The sequence below is a fragment of the Belonocnema kinseyi genome, chromosome 8 (assembly GCF_010883055.1).
Source record: "Belonocnema kinseyi isolate 2016_QV_RU_SX_M_011 chromosome 8, B_treatae_v1, whole genome shotgun sequence".
NCBI lineage: Eukaryota > Metazoa > Arthropoda > Insecta > Hymenoptera > Cynipidae > Belonocnema > Belonocnema kinseyi.
Window position 1 is genome coordinate 76,080,040 of NC_046664.1, and position 21,208 is coordinate 76,101,247.

General features: G+C 27.2%; 1 protein-coding gene and 2 non-coding genes across 3 annotated transcripts in view; 2 read left to right on the forward strand and 1 right to left on the reverse strand.

Annotated features, from left to right (window-relative positions):
* Positions 1-1,099: 1,099 nt before the first annotated feature.
* Positions 1,100-1,172, forward strand: Trnav-aac. Its single transcript has one exon. It is a non-coding gene; the product is annotated as a tRNA-Val (tRNA).
* Positions 1,173-9,058: 7,886 nt separating this feature from the next.
* LOC117178041 (protein AAR2 homolog) overlaps positions 9,059-21,208 on the reverse strand; it is a 37,311-nt gene continuing 25,161 nt past the window's right edge. Inside the window, exon 6 of the mRNA XM_033369244.1 lies at positions 9,059-9,529. Coding sequence (XP_033225135.1) covers positions 9,115-9,529 — 415 coding nt within the window. The 3' untranslated portion in view covers positions 9,059-9,114. The remainder of the gene's footprint in view (positions 9,530-21,208) is intronic.
* On the forward strand, positions 14,950-15,022 carry Trnav-aac. Its single transcript has one exon. It is a non-coding gene; the product is annotated as a tRNA-Val (tRNA).

Sequence of the window (21,208 nt, forward strand, 5' to 3'; positions counted from 1 at the left end):
TTTATTTACAAAAAAAGTTCTTAGGTTCAAAAAAACATTCAGTCAACTGAAAAACTGTGGTCGGTAATATAGGTATTTAGCTGTGTCACATGCCCTTAAATTCTAAAGAGCTGGACGCTCCGAACTCTATTTTTTTATTAATAATTTTTCACTCAAAGTATGGAAAAACTGAAATTTTGTACATAACCATTTATTATGCTTTAATAACTGATCAGGCAAACTTTGTATTGTCTTAAATGACTGTTTAGGGACTCATAGAATACAAATAATTCGTTTATTATTCCATTTATTTGTTATAGACAAATTTTATGAACGAAGTGAAAAATAGTCCTATTATCAATTTTAATTGTGATATTTTATCAAATATTATTAAATATTTATTATTTTAAGGAATACGTGAAGTCTTTCTGGCGATTGAAGGAAACTATAATTTGAAAAAATCTAAAATTTTAATATCTTGCTACAAGAATGACTTATAACAATGGTTATTATCAATTTTTTAATTTGTTTAGTAATTAAATACCATTCCTACAATAATATGAAACACTTTTAGAAACAACATTTTTTTACCGATGATAAGACAATTTCTCAATTTGTTCATAAAATTTTTTCATAAGAAACAAATAGAATAATGAACAAATTATTTCTATTATATGAGTTCCTAAATATTCATTTAAGACAATATAAAGTTTTCCTGATAAGTTATTAAAGCGTAAAAAATTGATATGAACAAAATTTCAATTTTTTCATACTTCGAATGGAAACATTATTAATAAACAAATAGAGGAGACAAAATTTCGGAGCGTCAAGCTCTTTAGAATTTAATTAACTTTAACACTGTGTGGCGGACTTATGTAGGGCTAAATTTTTATGTAGGTTACATTTTAAAAACTGTTTATTATTTTAATTTATTCAATCCATTTATTTATTTTTTATTAAATCTATTTACTTATTTTAATTTAAATATAATTCGCTATATTGGTAGATAATAAAAGGCTTATTATTTCATTAGTATACAAAATGAACTGAAAGAATGCGAAATGAAGTCTATTCTCTCAAGAAAATTTCCAGTTCCACAACCTGACCACTTCTGGCAAGCGTTTCCGTGGTGTAGTGGTTATCACATCCGCCTAACACGCGGAAGGTCCCCGGTTCGATCCCGGGCGGAAACAATTTTTTGTACATTTTTCATGTCTTTAAAAAATATTGATCTATTTAATTAATTTTCATAAACATTTTCACAGTGTGGCTATTTTTCATGGAATGAGAACAATTTTTTACGGAGTCAAATAATAATATCTTTCCAATTATTTTTTTTTTTATTTTGCTTTTTAAATTTACGAAAAAGATTATTTGTTTAACCAAGTATCATTAACAAATTCAAAGTTTGGATATTTTTCAACAAATAAACTCAATTTTTTACATTATTATCTAAGAATATCTCTTCGATGACTTGTTTCTACGATGCTATGCAAATCTACAATCATTTAAACAATTTCCATAAAAAAATTTAAAGTTTGTCCATTCAACGAATAGGCTTAATTTTCTTACAGAATCAATCAAGAATATATTTCCAGCAACTTTTCTCTACGTTACTTGACAAATTCACAATAATTAATCATTTTCATAAACATATTCAGAGTTCAGCGGTTTTTCAAAGAATAGGCACAATATGTTTACCGAATCAACTAAGAATATCTTTCCGATGACTTATTTTTATTTTTAAATTTACCAGAGACATTAATTATTTAAACAATTATTAGGAACGAATTCAAATTTTGTCTATTTTTCAACAATTAAAGTCAGTTTTTTACATGATTATCTAAGAATATCTTTCCGATGACTTTTTCTATGGTTTCCAGGAAAAAATTTCCAAACAATTTGCAAGATTCATTAATTATTTAAACAATTTTAGTAAACAAATTAAGAGTTTGGCCATTTTTCAACGAACGGGCTCAATTTGATCATATAATCAACAATTTTGTACAAAACAGATGAATTTTTAAATCCAAAATATGAATTTTAAACAAGAGCTGGAAATCTTTTTTAAAAAAGAGTTTAATTAAATACTTGATTTTTCAACGCATGCAATTTTATTGATATACATTTTTTACAGAAATGACAAACTTTTAACTAATAAAATTTTCAACCGATGAGATAAATTATGAAGTTAATAAATCATCAAGCAAACAAGTGAATCTTTAACAAAGTAGCTCAACTCTTAACCAATGAGTTAAATTTTTAACCAAAAAGATTAATTTCTAACAAAAAGATAAAATTTCAGAAAAACACGAGTTTCAATTATAGACTTGAATTTTTGGACTAAAAAGGATACATTTTTAACCAAAATTGAAATAGTTAAAGGTTCAAGTAAAAAAAGTTAATATTCACCCAAAAAAAAGTTTTAACAAAATAGATTAATTTTCAAACCACTGAGATGAATTTTTAACTACAATTTTGAATCTTAAACAGAAAAGCGACTTTTTAACGTCGTTCAACTTTCGAACAACTAGATTAATTCTCAACCCTAAAATATGAATTTTCAATAAAGATTTAACAACAAAACACTTTTACATACTTTTTAATTTACTATTTCTTCAAGTCAGTTGACATTTTTAAACTAAAAAATAGCTATTTTTATACAAATACTATTTTCTCTCTTTTTTTAATTTTTATCAATCGACGCACCAGATACTCATGAAACATTCTACCTACAACCGCAGTACCACACACTTTAGTCGCTGTACAATCTTTTTTTAAACCTCATAAGTTTTGTTTTTAATCACCTTTTTCCGGCCAAAGCTGGCAACATCTAAACATTTTGTTGAAATTATAATGATTTCTGTTTAAAAATGCAAATTTTTTATGTGAAATTACAGCGTAACAAACTTCCTACATAAAACGCCAAAATATCTTAAAATTGTTAAAAAATTGCAGAAGCAAAATCTTTTTGTTTAAAATACAAATTTCCAATGTCAAACGAAAACATAAGTTAAAATTGTTCGAAGTTGTGAATCTTGTTATATAATTATCATGATTTTTTCTTGAAAAAGCCAATTTTCAATGTAAAATACCAATAATTTCAAAGGAAAGACGCTAACATAAAAAAAATTGTTTATGATGGCAAATTTTCAAAGAATGCTTATTATTTTTATTTAAAAATACCAATTTTAGTGCAAAGCACCAACATAACTTCACATTTTTTCAATTCATGAATGAAAAAAAAAAATTTATTATTAAAATACAAATTTCCAAAGAAAAATACTTACCTAATCAAAAATTGTTTAAATATACAAAATCTTGTTCAAGTTATAGTGACTTGTTTGAAAATACCGATTTTCGATGTAAAACACCAACTTACCCTAAAATTGTTCAACATTTTAAATATTCTTTGAAATATAATAATTATGTTTTAAATACACCTATAAGTTCCAAAAGAGCCAAAATCAGAAATCAAAATCAAATCAAAATCTAAAATTTCAACCAAACAAGGTCAATTAACAGCAAAAAACATGAACTATCAACGAAATTATTTAATTTTAAAGTCAAAAAGAGTATTAGCTACAAAAAAGCTGAAATTTTAACCCAAAAATATGATTTTTCAACCAAATAGTTAAATTTTTAACTAAAAAATGTTCATTTTTATACAAAAATGGAATAGATTAATTCTCTGTTTCAGAAATCTATTTTCAACAACACATAAAACATATTTTCATCAGAATATTTAAATTTTCAACGAGAGATGAACCTACATATAAAAAAAATTTTTAATAAAGTATTTGAACCTTTGATAGAAAAGAGGACTTTTTTACAAAATAGTTACATTTTTAACAAAATAATTAATTTTTCAAGCAAATAATTGAGTTTTTAGCAAAACGAGATGAATTCCAAGCCTAAAATACAAGAGTAGGTTTTTCAATTAAAAAATGAACTTTTATAAAAAAAACTATATCATTCAAATATCATTAAAATCGCCAATTTCTTTAATTACTTTCAAATGCGGATCAAGATATAAATAAGACTATTATGATATAATATAATTATAATATTATCATTAATAATATAAGTATATATTTATATATACAATAGTATTAATATGTATATCATTCACATTTTATACTTGAAATAACGTCACCTCAAAATATGCGCATATAAAGAGGCGCGCGAATTATTCAAATCATGAAAATGGCCAATTTCTTGAATTTCATTGAAATGCAGTTCAAAATAGAAAAAAAGACCTTTATAATATGATATAATGAAATAACAATATTAACATTAGTTATATATAGTATTAATATAATATTCTTCACCTGAAAAAAACATAACCTCCAAATTGAAGCATTGAAACCTGGAAACATTAAAATACCAATTTCTTGATTTTATTTGAAAGCGGATCGAGATATAAGTTGAACCGCCGAAGTTTTCCGACCGACTATCGTGCACCTTCGAGTTTTGAAATTCAGAAGAGGAGAAATGGGTTGCGCGCGCAACCCAGTCATGTATATCGTCTCCTACTATAGTCACACGGACATAGATCTGTACTAGCATTGGACCAGATCTCGTTTTAGATCTGGGATCACTGAGTTGAGCTTTTTTAAATTTTTTTTGAGGGGCTGAGGAGAGGGAATCTTCTAAAAGACACACAAGAAAAGTGGGTAGTGTCGGATTCGCCCGGAGCGCCTACCGACTAAAACCCATCCCCGTTTGTTTGCCAACCCTCAAGGTTAGGAATCAAGTTAAAAAAGAAAAGAGGGTACAGAGAAATTTGGCGGTCCAAGAAGTAATACTGCAAGGAGACTCGCGCATGAAGCGAAACACGGAGAAAGAAAGATAGGTGAGATAAATTAGGGCGGCGAGACTAGAAGGCACGACCTTCTAAAATGGTCAGAAGTTTTACTTGCATAATTTGCGAGTGAGTTGATGCTGAGGTTTGGGTGACTGGTCACTGAGGAACGAAGGTTTGCTGCGTGAGTGCGAGTTGCATCGATGATGGAAGGAAACTTGGTTTCCGAGAGGACTTGTTTGTTGCGGATGAACCAAGGAATGTTCAAAGCGGAGAAGGCGCATATAGGTGCTGTTTAATTTAGAAAAACGATTTGGGGTGGCAGAGCCCCAGGTAGGAATCGGGTAGGTGCAAATGCTTCTAATTACAGCGTTGAAGACACGAGCTTTGGTAGCTCTAGAAACTGTATGGTTATTGAAGAAGGGTTGTAGTAAGATAAAGGCCCCATTGGCCTCGTTGCGTGTGGCTCGGATTTTTTTCGACCAAGTGAGTCTTTTGTCAAAAATGACGCCGAGATAGTTTGCAGAGGCACTCCATTCAATAGGGAAAGAGTTTACAAAGAGTTTTGGGGGGTTTGCGCTGGCGTCGAGAAAAGAAAACAGCTTCAGATGTTGATTTTAAATCTCCATCTGTAGTACCAGTCGAGAACAATGGGAGTGACTCTGTTTAGACGGGGGAGCAATGACTAATAACCTTGGAGGAATGGACAAAACCAACATCGTCAGCGTATCTGACAGTGACTATTTTCTCGTCAACAGGTATGTCGTAGCAAAACGGGTTGAAGAAAGAGGGAGAGAGTTTGGAGCCCTGAGGAACACCGGAGGTGATAGGTTGGGAGTCCGATAAGGATTGTCCAACGCGAGCTGTGAAGCTCCTGTTCGAGAGAAAGGATTTAGTCAAACCGATAAGATTGTAAGGAAATTTTAGCTTGATGAGTTTGTAGATAAGGCCATCACCTACTTTGCTAAGAGTGCAAAGTAGACTAATAGGTCGACAGCTGGATGCTGAGCTGAGAGGTTTACCGGTTTTGGGAGAAAGTTTACAATAGCTTCTTTCAAGGGCAGTAGAAAGTATTGTGATTGCATCATTGTGTTGACAATGTTGCAGATGGCTACGATGTGTTTGCGGGGAAGAGTTTTCAGTACTTTATTACTGATGGAGTCATTGCCGGGATCTTTACGGTTTTTCAAGGAGCAGATAACGTCAGAGACTTCTTTAGGTGAGGTGGGAATGAAGTTTGTATCTGCAATTGTAAAATTTTGTGCAGTATTTGAGATATGGTCGTGGAAATCAGCGAACTTGTCGAGATTAGGAAAGGGGGAGCATTGCTCCTTGAAAGATTCTGCAAAGATATTTGCTTTTTCCTGATCAAGAGAGAAAAATTGATCGTCTTTGGAGAGAGAGAGAGGGGGGGGGGGAGTTTCTATTACGAAGGCATTTGATGACTTTCCAGCATCTTTTGGGATTTAATTCGGCTTAGGCTATAAAGGACACGACGGAGGACTTATCAATGGGTTCGAGAAGGGAATTTAGTTTTCTTTGAAGGAAGTTGAGACGCTGGCGATGTTTTCGACCACGAAAAGACTGCCAAAGTTTGCGGGCTTCGTTTTTCTTGCGAATAAGAATGTGGGTGGCGAATGAGAGTATGGTTTTACGTCTAGAAGTGGGGTGGGTTGAGGAGGAAAGTTGAAAAGAGTTTTGGATGTCTTTTGTCAGGGCTTCAACAACTGAATCCAGGTAAGAAGTAGAACGTATTTGACAGTATTTAATAGAAGTTTCGAGAATATATTTAAGATGGAGGTAATCGACTTTAGATTTTGTCGGAGAAGAGAGTTCAGGGCTACCCGATAACTCCAGCAGTACTGGGTTGTGGTCGGAGCTTAGTTCAGAAAGAGTCCGGGGGTCTTTGTCGATTAGTATGTTCTTCGTTAAGAAGATATCGAGGATGTCAGGTTGGTGTTTAGGAGAGCTAGGAAAGTGAGTGCGTTCAGAGGGAGCCTCGATAGTCAGATTACGGCGATTCAGGGTTCTGAGCAGAGCGTTGCCCTTGGTGTTAATTGTGAGGCAGGTCCAGGCTTTGTGTTTGGCATTAAAATCGTCAGCAACCACTTTTGGGGTGTTGTTGCTGAAGAGGTTAGGTATTTCGGATATGTCATTTATATCTGGTGGAGAGTAAAGTGACAGAATCCGAAGGGAACCAGATTCAAGATGGATTTCGACTCCAGTTACTTCGCAAGGAGAAGAATTTGTGCTGATGGCTGAGTGACGGAGGGTGTTACGAACTAAAAGCGCCACGCCACCACCTTTGGACGAAGAACGGTCTTTTCAGTATACAGAATAGTCAGGAATATAGAGTTTCTTTTGAGAATTTAGATGAGTTTCGGTGATACAGGCAACATCGATTGATTTATAATTAAGAAGTTGAATTAGTTCTAAACTTTTGAAAACGGAAACGCTGTTAGCATTCCAGGTAAAGATACTTAATTTTTCTATATGAACGTCCGGGGCTTGGGAGCTGAAGGGCAGCTGCGAAGGAGAAGAGGAAGTCACGAAAAAGCTTCTGTAGTTGTGGATTTTGTAGGGGGTCGGTTTTGGGAGAGGAATGGGCCTGATTTTGAGCTTGCGTTAGAGAACGCGCTGAGACTACGTTCGCGAAGGACCTTTGAGAGGAAGCGGGCTTGGAAGCACTACGAGGTTTAGGAAGGAGAGAAGGGTTAGCAATAGGATTGGGTTTAGGTTGTTGGCGAGTTGAAGGTGATTTAGATCCAGGTTTTTGTAGAACTTTAAGGCATCCGCGGTAGGTAGCCCAGCGGGAGCCTTTACAATTGAGAAAGGATGGAGTGGAATCTTTTTGATTTCTAGCGGGGCAAGATGCTGTGGCGTGGCTTCGTGCGCAGAAGGCGCAAGCTCAAGAGGCATGGCAGTAATTTGCCGTGTGGAAGAATTTCAGGCAACAACAGCATTTAGGAATGAGGTTGGATTTTCGTTTGGCTTCAACTTGAACGCTGAAGCCAGCTAAGAGTTTGATGTCGAAAATGGACTTGGAAGTGGGAGAGGACGGGTCAAGATGAACGATAACCAGGGGCCATATTTTTTCGCCTTTTTTCATGCGATGAACTCGTTTAACAGAGGGAAGTTCTCTCCATAGTTCATCGAGGATGGATTCTTCCGTAAGGAACTCGTTGACTCCTCTGATGAGAACGATAAGGTCTTTGTCCTGTTGAAGTTGGTTGGTGGTGTAGCGTATTTTATATTTGTCGAGCTTGAGAGTGATGGCGCGGAAACTATCAACTGTTGGGGGGTATACTATTATGGTGTCAGTGGTGTTTTTGGCAGATCGAATTGGAATGTCAGCCTTACAGAGACCTGAGTGTATCTTGGGCTAAAGTTCTTTAAGAAGGATGCGGATTGGGGGAGGAATCCGTTCCTTAGTCGCTGATTAATCGTCATCTGATGAGCTCGAGAAGACAAACTTATCGTTTAATTGCGATGGGGTAGTTGATTTAGTGGGACTAATGGTACGTTTCCGTTTGGCGCGTTTAGATTTGACTTTCTGAAAGTCGGAAGCGTCATCGAGCGATGAATCAAGATTTTGTATGGTGTTCATGGCTTTCGAGCCATCGGAAGGAATGGCTGAGGTCAAGGCAACCCTCGAGACAAGTGCGACCTCATAAGAGTCTAGAATTTTTTGAAGATCGGCTATTAAGAACGAAATTTGTTCATTGGTGAGGTTACTAGAGTTTAGATAAGAGAAAGCAGGAGGTGCGCAAGGAACTTGCTTGGGTATGGTAGGAGAAGGGTTAGGGGTGGTCATTTTCAGGATAGCCCTGAAAAGGGCAGAAGATTTTTATTCGTTGTAGTTTGGTAAAAAAAATACGTCAGCATAGTATAACTAATCGATCAATCTACCATGAGCACAGAACCGTGTCTGATCAATGACTGCGTTGAGCGCCAGTGCGTGCCCTTATATAGCGGACTCCGCATGGGCGTTACGTGGGAGTCGCGCGGAGAAGTTGGAAAGTTGGTGGAGAGAGATGCGCGCGTTGAGCTTCGCTGGCGCTCTACTCGCATTCCTTAACTCTACTCGCCCTGCCGCCTTGCTAACGTCACGGCTGACTTTGCTTCTCTGTCTCTCTTACTCAAAAGTCTAATATGTAGTCGATAGAATTTATTATAGTTGCCTACTAAATGAATAAATGTCGTTTGCGTAAAATAATGATTATCCGATTATTTCAATTAAAATAATTGTTTATAATAAAAATCTCCTGAACTTTGTTTTTTCAAATATATTTACAAATATAAATTACATGCGTATTTATTGATTCTGTGAATTATTCGGCATCAAGGCTTACGACAACCGGAGCCTCATCATCCTCTTCTTCTTGCAAATTGGAAAAATCCCAGACAAATTTCGTCGAAATTCTGTCTCGCATTCGAACCGCTTCAGATTTGAGTCGTGCGTCCACCTCGCTATTCGACTCTATGTTAGCAAAAAGCCTTCGGAGATTGTGATAAACAAAATTATTACTTGCAACGATATCGTACAAAACCTCCTCTGGAATAAGAGCCAGTTGAGCTTCCAGTGTTCTTAAGAATTCAATGTAAATGAGACGACGAACTGAAATTGCCGAATCCGCACGACAAATCAGAGATACTAATAATTTCCAGTGTTCAAAGGCATCTAAACTTTGCCCAGCCAGAAAACAAACGTAGGCCAGTTGCAGCTCTCCAATTATTTCAATTGGCCTGTAAGGAAAAAATGTATTCTTCGATTATAAATATTACGGGCCTCGAAATCACTTTAGATATCAAAAATAGAGTAAATAGTGTCATAATTTTAACTTAATATTTTCAAAGACGTGTTTGAAAAGTTTACGAGTTTGCAAAGGTATTTATTTTGTTGAAAATTCGTTTTCTTTGTCCTTAAAAATTCAACTATTTTGTTGAAAGGTTGCTTTTTTTAATTAACCATTTTTTTGAAAGGTTAATTATATTTTTTAATTGAACTATTTTGTTCAACATTTTTTTGTCGTAAAAATTAAACTATTATGTTAGGTTAATTTTTTTAAATTTAACTATTTTGTTGAAAATTAGTTCTTTTTAATGTAACTATTTTCTGAAAATTTAAGTATTTTGTTGAAAATTAGTTTTTTGTTGATAAAAATTCAACTATTTTGTTGAGAGGTTGATTACTTATTTTATTTTATTATTTTGTTAAAAATTTAAGTATTTTGTTGAAAATTCGTTTTTTGTCGTTAAAACTGAACTATTTTGTTAAAAGGTTAATTTTTTAAAATATAACTATTTTGTTGAAAATTCTTTTTCCTTGTCGTAAGAAATACAAATATTTTGTTGAAAGGTTCATCTTTTTTAATTTAAATATTTTGTTGAAAATTTAAGTACTTGTTGAACATTATTTTATTGTTGTTGTTAAAAATTCAACTTTTTTGTTGAAAATTTAAGTATTTTATTGAAAATTCGTTTTTTTTGTCGATAAAAATTCAACTGTTTTGTTGAAGGGTTATTTTTTTAATTTAACTATTTTATTAAACATTTAAGTATTTGTTAAATTTTTTTAATTCATTTATTTTCTTTTAAACTGAAGAATTTGATTAAAAACTTTTTGTTGTCGTTAAAAATTCAATTTTTTTGTTAAAAGGTTAATTTTTTTTAATTTAACTATTTTGTTGAAAAATCAAGTATTTTGTTGAAAATTCGTTTTTTTGTCGTAAAAAATACAAATATTTTGTTGAAAGGTTAATTTTTTTAAATTTAAATATTTTGTTGAAAATTTAAGTATTTTATTGAAAATTCCTTTTTTTTGTCGGTAAAAATTCAACTATTTTGTTGAAAGGTTACTTTTTTAATTTAACTATTTTGTTAAACATTTAAGTATTTGTTAAACTTTTTTAATTCAACTATTTTGTTGTAAACTGAAGTATTTGGTTTTTTTTTGTCGTTAAAAATTCAACTATTTTATTGAAAGGTTAATTTTTTTGTCGTTAAAAATTCAATTGTTTTGTTAATTTTACTATTTTCTTGAAAATTTAAGTATGTTGTTGAAAATTAGTTTTTTTTTCTTTGCTTAAAAATTCAACTATTTTGTCAAAAGGTTCATTGTTTTTTTTATCTCAATTATTTTATTGAAAATTTAAGCATTTTTTTGGAAATTTAAGTACTTTGTTGAAAATTTAAGAATTTTTCTTGGTTGAAAATTCTTTTCTTTTCTTTTTGGTCGAAATATGAACGGTTTTTGGATAAGGTTGAATATTTTTGGTTTAAAAATTCGACAATTTGGTTGAAAATGCATCTATATAGGCAAAAAATTGAAGTATTTTGTTGAAAATGTAACTTTTTTATTGAAAATTTCTTTAATCTACTGAAAAAACCAGTCTTTATAAAAAAAAGTCATCTTTTTTTACCGACAATTTTATATTTTGGTTAAACATTCGTATATTGGGACAGATGATTCATCCATTTCTATTGAAAATTTGTTGTCGAAAATTCAATTATCTTATAAAAGTTCAACTATTTGGTTGAAAATATAACGGTTTTAGATGGAAATTAAAACCTTTTTGTTTGAAGTTTCGACCATTGAGATGGAAATTAATTTTTGTATGTTAAGCATTAAATAATTTGATTAAAAATTCTACTATTTAGTGGGGAATTTAATTATTTTGTTGCAAATTTAAATGTCTTGTTGAAAGTTTATTTTACTGAAAATTCAAGTATTTTATTAAAAAGTCATCTATTTTGGTCGAAAATGTAACTGTTTCGTTTAAAATTCGTATATAAAAGTTCGTATATAAATTAAATAATTTGGTAAAAAATTTAATTATTTTGTTGATTATTTAACTATTATATTGAAAATTAAATGTTTTGGTTAAGAATTCAAATATTTTATTAAACAGTCATCTTTTTTCAGAAATTCATTTGTTTTATTAAACTTTCGTATATTTGGATAAAAAAATTCGTCCATTTTGATTGAAAATTTGCTGTTGAAAATTTAACTTCATTCTAAAAAATACAATTATTTAATTGAAAATACGTTTCTAAATCTTTTTTGCTTGAATATTCGACCTTGAGGATGGAAATTCATTTCTGTAAGTTAAAACTTCGAAAAATTAGTTTAAAATTTAACTATTTATTGAAAATTCATTTTTTTCTTTTTGGTTGAAATATCAACTGATCAAAGTAAAAGTTTAATAGTTTTTGTTTAAAAATTCGACTTTTTCTTTTTCTTTTTGGGGGAAATATCAACTGACTTTCGTAAATTTTAATATTTTTTGTTTGAAAATTCGACTATTTGGATGAAAATGTATCTTTTTAGGTAAAAAAAATGGTTAAAAGTTCAAATATTTTGTTGAAATTTTAATTTTTTTGGGTTCAAATTTAAATATTTTATTAAAAAGTCATATTTTTTGACAAAAATTCCATTTTTTCATTAAAAATTCATATATTTGGACAGAAAATGCGTCCTTTTGGATTGAAATTTTATTTTTGTTGTTGAAAATTCAATTGCCTTCTAAAAAATTCCATTATTTAGTTAAAATTTTATATTTTTTATTTGAAACGTTGACCATTTGGATGGAAACTCATCAGTGTAGGTTAAAAATGTAATTATTTGGTTAAACATTTAATTATTTTGTTGAAAATTCAACAATTTTTTTGAAAATTAATTTTTTTCTTTTTTTCGTGAAAGATCAACTGTTTTTCGAAGTTTTTAAAACTTATAGTTTGAAAATTTGAGTATTTGGTGGAAAATACATCTCGTCTTATCAAAATTTAATTCATTTGATTAAGAATTGAAATATTTTATTCGAAAATTATCTTTTTTGAGAGAAAATTTCGTCCTGTTCGATTGAAAATTTTTGTTTATGTTTTAAAAATTCAATGTTTTCCCAAAAAGTTGGTTAAAAATGAATATTTTTTGTTTGAAAATACGAACATTTGAAAGGAAATTTATCTTCGTAGGTTAAAAATTTAATCAATTTGTTGAAAATTTAATTATTATGTTGAAAGTTCAACTATTTTGTTGAAAATTTATTTGTTTCTTTTCTTCTTGAGTGAAACATAAACTGTTTTTCGTAAAGTTTAATACTTTTTGTTTAAAAAATTCGACTATTTGGATGAAAATGCATCTATTTAGGTAAAAAAAACTGGTTAAAAATTCAACTATCTTGTTGAAAGTTTAATTTTTTTGGGTGCAAATTTAAATATTTAATTAAAAAGTCATATTTTTTGGACAAAAAATTACTTGTTTCATTAAACGTTGATATATTTGAACATAAAATGCGTCCTTTTGGATTGAAATTTTATTTTTGTTGTTGAAAATTCATTTGTCTTCTAAAAAATTCAATTATTTGGTTAAAAAAAACATCTTTTTGTTTGAAAATACGACCATTTTAATGGAAATTCATCTTTATAGGCTAATAATTTAATTATTTGGTAGAAAATTTAACTGTTTTAACTGTTTGTTAAGATTCGTATTTTTTTAATTAAAATATGAACTGTTTTTCGTTAAAGTTTAACGTTTTTTATTTAAAAATTCGACTATTTGCTATTGCTGAAAATTTAATTATCTTATAAAAAAACTCAACTATTCGGTGGAAAATATAACGGTATTTGGTCGAAATTTAATTTTTTTATTTGGAAATTCGATAATCAAGTTAGAAATTTATCTTTTTAGGTAAAAAAATCAATAAATTGGTTCAAATTCCAAATATTTTGTTGAAAATTAGATGTTTTTTTTCATTATACTTGAAAAAGCAATTGTTTTTGGTTAAAGTTGAATCATTTTTGTTTCGAAATAAAACTATTTGATTCGTATATGTGGACAAAAAATGTGCCCTTCAACAAAATTAGTTCAAAACTAAACAATTTGGTTGAAATTTCAACTGTTTTTAGCCAAAGTTTATTATTTGTTGTTTAAAAATTTCACCATTTTAATGAAAATGCATCTTTGCAGGTAGGAAATTCAAGCATTTGGTTAAAAATTTAACTATTTTGATTGAAAATGTAATTATTTATTTGAGGATTAAAATATTTTATTAAAAAATAATCTTTCTTGGTAGAAGATTAAAATATTTCATTCAAAATTCGTATAATTGGACAGAAAATTTACCCTTTGGGATAAAAAATGGCTGTTCTTAAAAATTCAATTATCTTGTAAAAATTCAAATATTTCATTGAAAATAGAACAGTTTTTGGTTCAAATTTAATCTTTATTACTTGAAAATTTGACCATAAGGATAGAAATTCATCATTCGTTGGTTCAAGATTCAAATAATTAGTTCAAAATTCACCTATTTGGTTGAAAACTTAATTATTTTGTTGAAAATCCTTTTTTTCGTGAAATATCAACTGTTTATGGTTAAATTTTCATATTTTGTGTTTGAAAACTCGACTATTTGGATGAAAATGTATATTTTTAGGCAAAAAATAAATAAATTGCTTGAAAATTCAACTATTTTGTTGAAAATTCGTTTTTTTCTTTCTTTTTTTTTGTTGAAATAGGAACGGTTTTTGGCCAAGGTTTAACCATTTTTGTTAAAAAATTCGACTATTTGGTTGAAAATGCATCTCTGTAGTTCAAAGATTCAAGTATCTGGTTAGAAATTTAACTTTTTTTTTTGAAAATTTAATTATTTTGTTGAGAGTTCAAATATTTTATTAAAAAATCATCTTTTTTTTGCCGAAAATTCAACTATTTTGATCAAAATTCGTATATTTTGATAGAAAATTCGCCCTGTTGGATTGAAAATTTGTCGCTGTTGTTTGAAAATTTAATTGTCTTCTAAAAAATTAAAAAGTTTAGTTTGAAAATAGAACGTTTTCTCATTTTTTTATCAGAAAATTCGACCATGAGGATGGAAATTCATCTTCATTCGTTAAAAATGTCACACAAGATAGAATATTATGAAACAAAATAATTTGTTTACATTGAAAGCAGGTAAACAATTTTCACCTTTTAACTTTTTTCCTATCTGTCTTAGTTCTCGAGAAAAATGAAAATTTTCATTCTTAAAAAAATATAGAAAAACGAAAAAAACGGAATGTGCGATTTTTTTTAATCAAGCCTTTGGTTTGATTAAATCTTGGCTCGCCGTGGATTTACTGCTTGATCCAATTTCTCAAAATCAAAACAAATAATACTTTCGCCAAGCGTTTCCGTGGTGTAGTGGTTATCACATCCGCCTAACACGCGGAAGGTCCCCGGTTCGATCCCGGGCGGAAACATTTTTTTTTTATTTTCAAACATAATAAATATATAAAAAAAAAGTTTTCTTTATTGTTGGAAACAGAATTATAAGCAATTATAGATACTCGTAAAATAAATGTCTAATTTCGAGAAAAATGCGACACTTTTGTTAAAAAGTCATACTTTTTCGATAAAAATACAAATGATTTGTTGAAAATTTGTCTTTTTAGGTTCACAATTAAACTATTTTTTTCTTGAAAATTAACTTTTTGTTGAAAGTTCATTTCTTTAGGTAAAAATGTTTTTTTTTAAATGCGACTGTTTAGTTGAAAATTTAATTGTTTTGACAAAAATGAAACAATTTTATTAAAAAGTTGAACAATTTGATAGAATTTTTGGTTCCTTTTTGATTAAAAAATCTCCGTGCTTGGTTAAAAATTTTTTTTTTTAATTCAACTCTGCTAGAAAATCAACTTTTTTGTTTCGTCTCGTTATGTAGAAATATGATCTTTTTGATTAAAAAAGCAAATCTTTCTTGGGAGATTCAATTTTTTTTATAACAAATAAAAAATTTTATTAAAAACTTATCAATTTTTTGTTAAAAATTCGTATTTTTGTATTGAAAATAAACTTTTTTTTTGGTAAAAATTCAACTACTTCATAGTAAATTTAAAAATTTGTTAGAAATTTTGTTTCTTTCCTGATTGAAAAATCTCCATGCTTGGTTCAAATTTTTTTTACAAAAATTGAAATGTCTTATTAAAAATTATTAAATTTTTGGATAAAAAAAGAAAAATTTAATTATTTTGATGAAAATTAAACCATTGTATTAAAAAGTTATCATTTTTTCTTGAAAATTCTTATTTTTGGGTGAAAAACAAAATTTTTTTTTGTGCAAAAATTCAAATATTGGTTGAAAATTCAACTGCTTAATAGAAAATTGGACAATTCGTTAGAAATTTTGTTTCCTTCTTGATTGAAAAATCTCTATTTTTGGTTAAATTTTGTTTATATAAAAATTAAAATCTTCTCTTAAAAATTATACTTTTTTGAGTTTAAACTTCAACTCTGCTAGAAAATCAACTTTTGTTTTTGGAAAATTAGCAATTTGGTAGACATTTTTTTCCTTTATTGACTGAAAAATTTTTCTGGATTAAAAATTCAACCATTTTATTGATATTTCGTCTCGTTAGGTAGAAATATTAACTTTTTGGATCAAAAAAGAAAATTTCTGGTGGAAAATGGAACTATTTTGATGAAAATTAAACAATTTTATTCAAAACTTATCAATTTTTTGTTAAAAATTCCTATTTTTTGATTGAAAATAAACTTTTTTTGACTGAAAAAATGTTTCTGGATTAAAAATTTAACTATTTTATTGATGTTTCATCTCGTTATATAGAAATATGATTTTTTTAATAAAAAAAAATTATTATTATTTGGATGAAAATTAAACAATTTTCCTAAAATTTATCATTTTTTCTTGAAAATTCATATTTTTGGGTGAAAAACAAACTTTTTTTTTGTTGCGAAAATTCAACTATTGGTTGAAAAATCAACTGCTTCATAGAAAATTCGACAATTCGGTAGAAACTGTGTTTCCTTCTTGATTGAAAAATCTCTATTAAATGTTTCTGGATTAAAAATTCAACTATTTTATTGATGTTTCGTCTCGTTATACAGAAATATTATCTTTTTTTATTAAAAAAATTATTATTTTGATGAAAATTAAACAATTTTATTAAAAACTTATCATCTTGTCTTGAAAATTCGTATTTTTGGGTTGAAAATAATTTTTTTTTTGCAAAAATTCAATTAATGATTAAAAATTCAACAATTTAATATAAATTTTGTTTCCTTCTGGATTAAAAAATCTCCATGTTTGGTTCAATAGTTTTTTTTTGTAATAATTTTTATGATTTGCTAAAAATCAAACTTTTTGGGTTAAAAATTCAACTCTGCTAGAAAATCAACTATATTTTTTTTAAAATAGCAATTTTATTGACATTTTTTTCCTTTATTGACTGAAAAAAATGTTTTTGGATTGAAAGTTCAACTATTTTATTGATGCTTCGTCTCGTTATGTAGAAATATGATATTTTTTCGATTAAAAAAGCTCATTTTTGGTGGCAAATTTAATTATTTTAATAAAAATTAAAGAATTTTATTAAATAGTTATCATCTTTGGTTAAAATTTCGCCTTTTTGGGTGAAAAATAAACTTTTTTTAGAAAAAATTCAACAATTCATTAGAAATTTTGCTTCCATCTTGATTGAAACATCTCCATGTTTGGTTCAAATTTTTTTTAATAAAAATTCAAATGTTTTGTTAAAAATAATTTTTTTAAAGGAAAATTCAATTCTGCTAGAAAATCAACTTTTTTGTTAAAAAATTAGCAATTTGGTTGACATTAAAGTATTAAAAACTTGAATAAAATTTAACTGAACACCTCTTAAATTAGAAATTCAATTATTTTCTTTTTAAATAGTTTAAACATCCTTGGAAAGCTTCAAACTTTTGTTTCAAAATCTTGAGAAATCTGGAAGTTGTTTTAATTTTTTTCAAATCTAAAATTATTTTGGAAATTTTTCCAGAACTTCTAAATATCTGTCAAAATTAATTGAATTTTTTCTACAATTTTCAGAAAATCCTGCAAATTTTAGAAAATTTCTTTACAATTTGGATGTGTAAATAAAAATTGAATATTTATTATTTGAAAGGCTTTAAAAGAATAAAAACATTTTCTTAAGATTCCTAGGAAAATTTAAAAAAAAATCATGTTGAAAAATTATGTTCAGAGAATATTTAAAATGTTTTTCAATGATTTAAACAAAATTTTCAAAAAATATTCTAGAAGATTTTAAGAAAACTTACTAAAATTAAGCATTTTTCAAAGACAACAATTAAAATTGTAAAGTTTAAAGTTTAAAGCCTTTTCGAAATTTTAACGATTCCAAGTTTTCTTTGTCAAACAATTCAGTTAAAGATTCTTTAGTTTTCAATATTTGGTTACCTTTTATGAAGTTATTTTTAAGTTGAAAATAGTTAAAATCTGTAAAATCTAAAATTTTGAACTGATTTAAAATCTTTGTCAATTCGTTTTTGCTTACTTTTTATTACTTAAGGCACAGATAAATTTTTTAAAAAATGATTGATTTATATATAAAAAAGTTTTTTGTCCAAAATTTTCAACATCAAAGGCTTTTATTTTTCATTTGTTCAAGTCTTTAAGAAAGCATTTTAAAATTCTTTAAATTAAAAATGTAAGCTTAGAAATAAAAATTTTTGAAATTAAAAAATCACATTTTTGGTGGCAAATTTAATTATTTTGATGAAAATTAAACAATTTGATTAAAAAGTTATCATCTTTTCTTGAAAATTCTTATTTTTTGTTAAAAATTCAAGTAATGATTCAAAATTCAACTGCTTTATAGAAAATTCAACAATTTGGAATAAATTTTATTTCCTTTTTGATTTAAAAATCAGCAATTTGGTGCGCACTTTTTTCCTTTATTGACTAAAATGGTTTCTGAATTGAAAATTAAACTATTTTATTAATATTTCGTCTCGTTAGGTAGAAATACGATTTTTTTTATTAAAAACAAATTTTTATCAGACATTTAATTATTTTTATGAAAATTAAACCATTTTTTTGTAAAGTTATCATCTATAGGTTGAAAATTCAACTGCTTCTAAGAAAATTCAACAATTTGGTAGAAATTTTATTTCCTTTTTGATTGAAAAATCTCCATGTTTGGATGAAAATTCTTTTTGTATAAAAATTCAAATGTTTTATTCAAATTGTTTTAGTATATTCTCAAACATATTAAACATAATATAAATATATTTTCTTTATTGTGGGACAAAAAAAATAATTTTCAACCATAAAAGATGCCTTTCTAACAAAATATTTCAATTTTCAACAAAATAAATACATTTTCGAAAAATAATTAAATTTTCAACCTAAAAAGATGAATTATTAACAAAAAGTTAGAATTTCAACTAAAAACGATGAAATTTCATTTAAAAAAATTAATTTGACAACCAAAATGACGAATTTTCAAGAAAAAGGGAATTTTCAGTAATGAAAGAAAAAAATAGTTTACCTAAATTATTGAATTATCTAGCCAAAAGATAAAATTTCTGTACAAAAATTGAATTTTTTTACATTTTTTACGCAAAGTGGTTCAAACGAAATTTTTAATCAAACAAGTTGCATTATAATCCTCAAAAAATGAAATTTATATTAGAACAGATAAATTTTTAAATCGAAAAGACAAATGGTCAAAAAATATATTTTAACTTTCATACAAAAAATATTTTAGTTTGACTTTTCTACATTAAATTAAAGTTTTAAAAAAGAAGTAAATTTCCAACCAAACAATTGCAATTTTTATTTAAAAAAATGCAATTTCTACTAAAAGAGAAAATTTTTTTTAATAAAAACACAAATTTAATAAAAAAATAGTTAAATTTTCATCCAGAAAAGATTTTTATTTTACTTTTCAACAATAAGTTTGTAATAAAAAGGAAATTTTCCACAAACGTACATGAATTTTCAACAAAACAGTTGAATTTTCAACCAAACAGTTGCATTTTATGGAATAAAGATGAAATTTCTACGAAAACAGATGAATCATTGAATATAAAAAACAAATTTTCAAAAAAGTTGTATTTTTATTTAAAAAAGAATTCAGTTTATTTTCGAGAAGAACAAAAAGTTGAGTTTTCATCCAAAAAGGATGTCAATTACAAATTATTTTTTGAGCTTGAAAATTAAGTATTTTATTTCAAATTCGCCATTTCTATTTAAATTCAACTGTTTTTTATTTATTATTAAAATATTTTTCGGTTGGAATATCAAATATTCAATTTGTTGTTAAAAATTCTTTTTTTTGTTGTTCAAAGTTATACTACTTTGTTAAAAAGTAATTTTTTAGCTGAAAAATCATTACTTTAGTTGAAAATTCGTGTCTATAGCTGAAAATACATCTATTCGATTGAAAGAATTCGCTTTATTTATGAGTTTTTTTATAATTATCCTTCTGGTTTGCAAATTGATTGAATTTAATAAAAAATTAATTTTTTTAGTTATAAATTTAACTACTTTCTTAAAAATATATATATATTTAAAATAATTTTTAGTTAAAAACTCGACTTTTTGAAATAAAATTAATCTTCTTCATTGAAAATTCATTATTTTTTGTGGAAAATTTTAGTATCTGTTAGCAAATTGAAATTTTTGTATTGAAACTTCATTATTTTTTGTTGTAAGATTAATTTTTGAACTTGAAAATTAAGTATTTTATTTAAAATTCACCTTTTTTTTATTTAAATTTAACTGATTTTTATTTAGAATTAAAATACTTTTTGGTTGGAATATCAAATATTCAATTTTTTTTTCAAAATTCGTCTTTTTTTGGTTAAAAATTAATTTCTTCGGGTAAAAATTGAACTACTTTCTTAAAAATATATATATTTTTAAAATAATTTTTAGTTGAAAACTCGACTTTTTGAAATAAAATTAATCTTCTTTGAAAATAAATTATTTTTTGTTGAAAATTTTGGTATCTCTATCAAGAAATTAAAATTTTTGTATTGAAATTTGATTTTTTGTTGTTGTGAAAATTAATTTTTGAACTTGAAAATTAAGTATTTTATTTAAAATTCACCTTTTTTATTTAAATTCAACTGTTTTTTATTTAGAATTCAAATATTTTATTGTTGGAATATCAAATATTCAATTTTTTGTTGAAAATTCGTCTTTTTTTTGTTAAAAATTAATTTCTTCGGTTAAAAATTTAACTACTTTCCTAAAAATATATATTTTTTTAAAAATAATTTTTAAATTGAAAACTCGACTTTTTGGAATAAAATTAATCTTCTTTGAAAATGAATTATTTTTTGTTGAAAATATCAAATATTTTTCTGTTGGAATATCAAATATAATATGGCTAAAAATGCAACTATTCTACTGAAAAAATTCGCTTTATTTTTGTTTAAAAATTAATTTTCTCAACAGAAAATTTTACTACTTAATTTTTGGTTGAGAATTGTTCCTTTTTTAGTTGAAAAGCCACTTGTTTTTTTTTTGCAAAATATATATGCTGTTGCAAATTGATCTTTTTAGTTGAAAATTCAACCAATTTGAAAATCAATTTTTTTTATAATTATCCTTCTTGTCCGTAAATTCATTTAATTTGGCAAAAAATTAATTTCTTTGA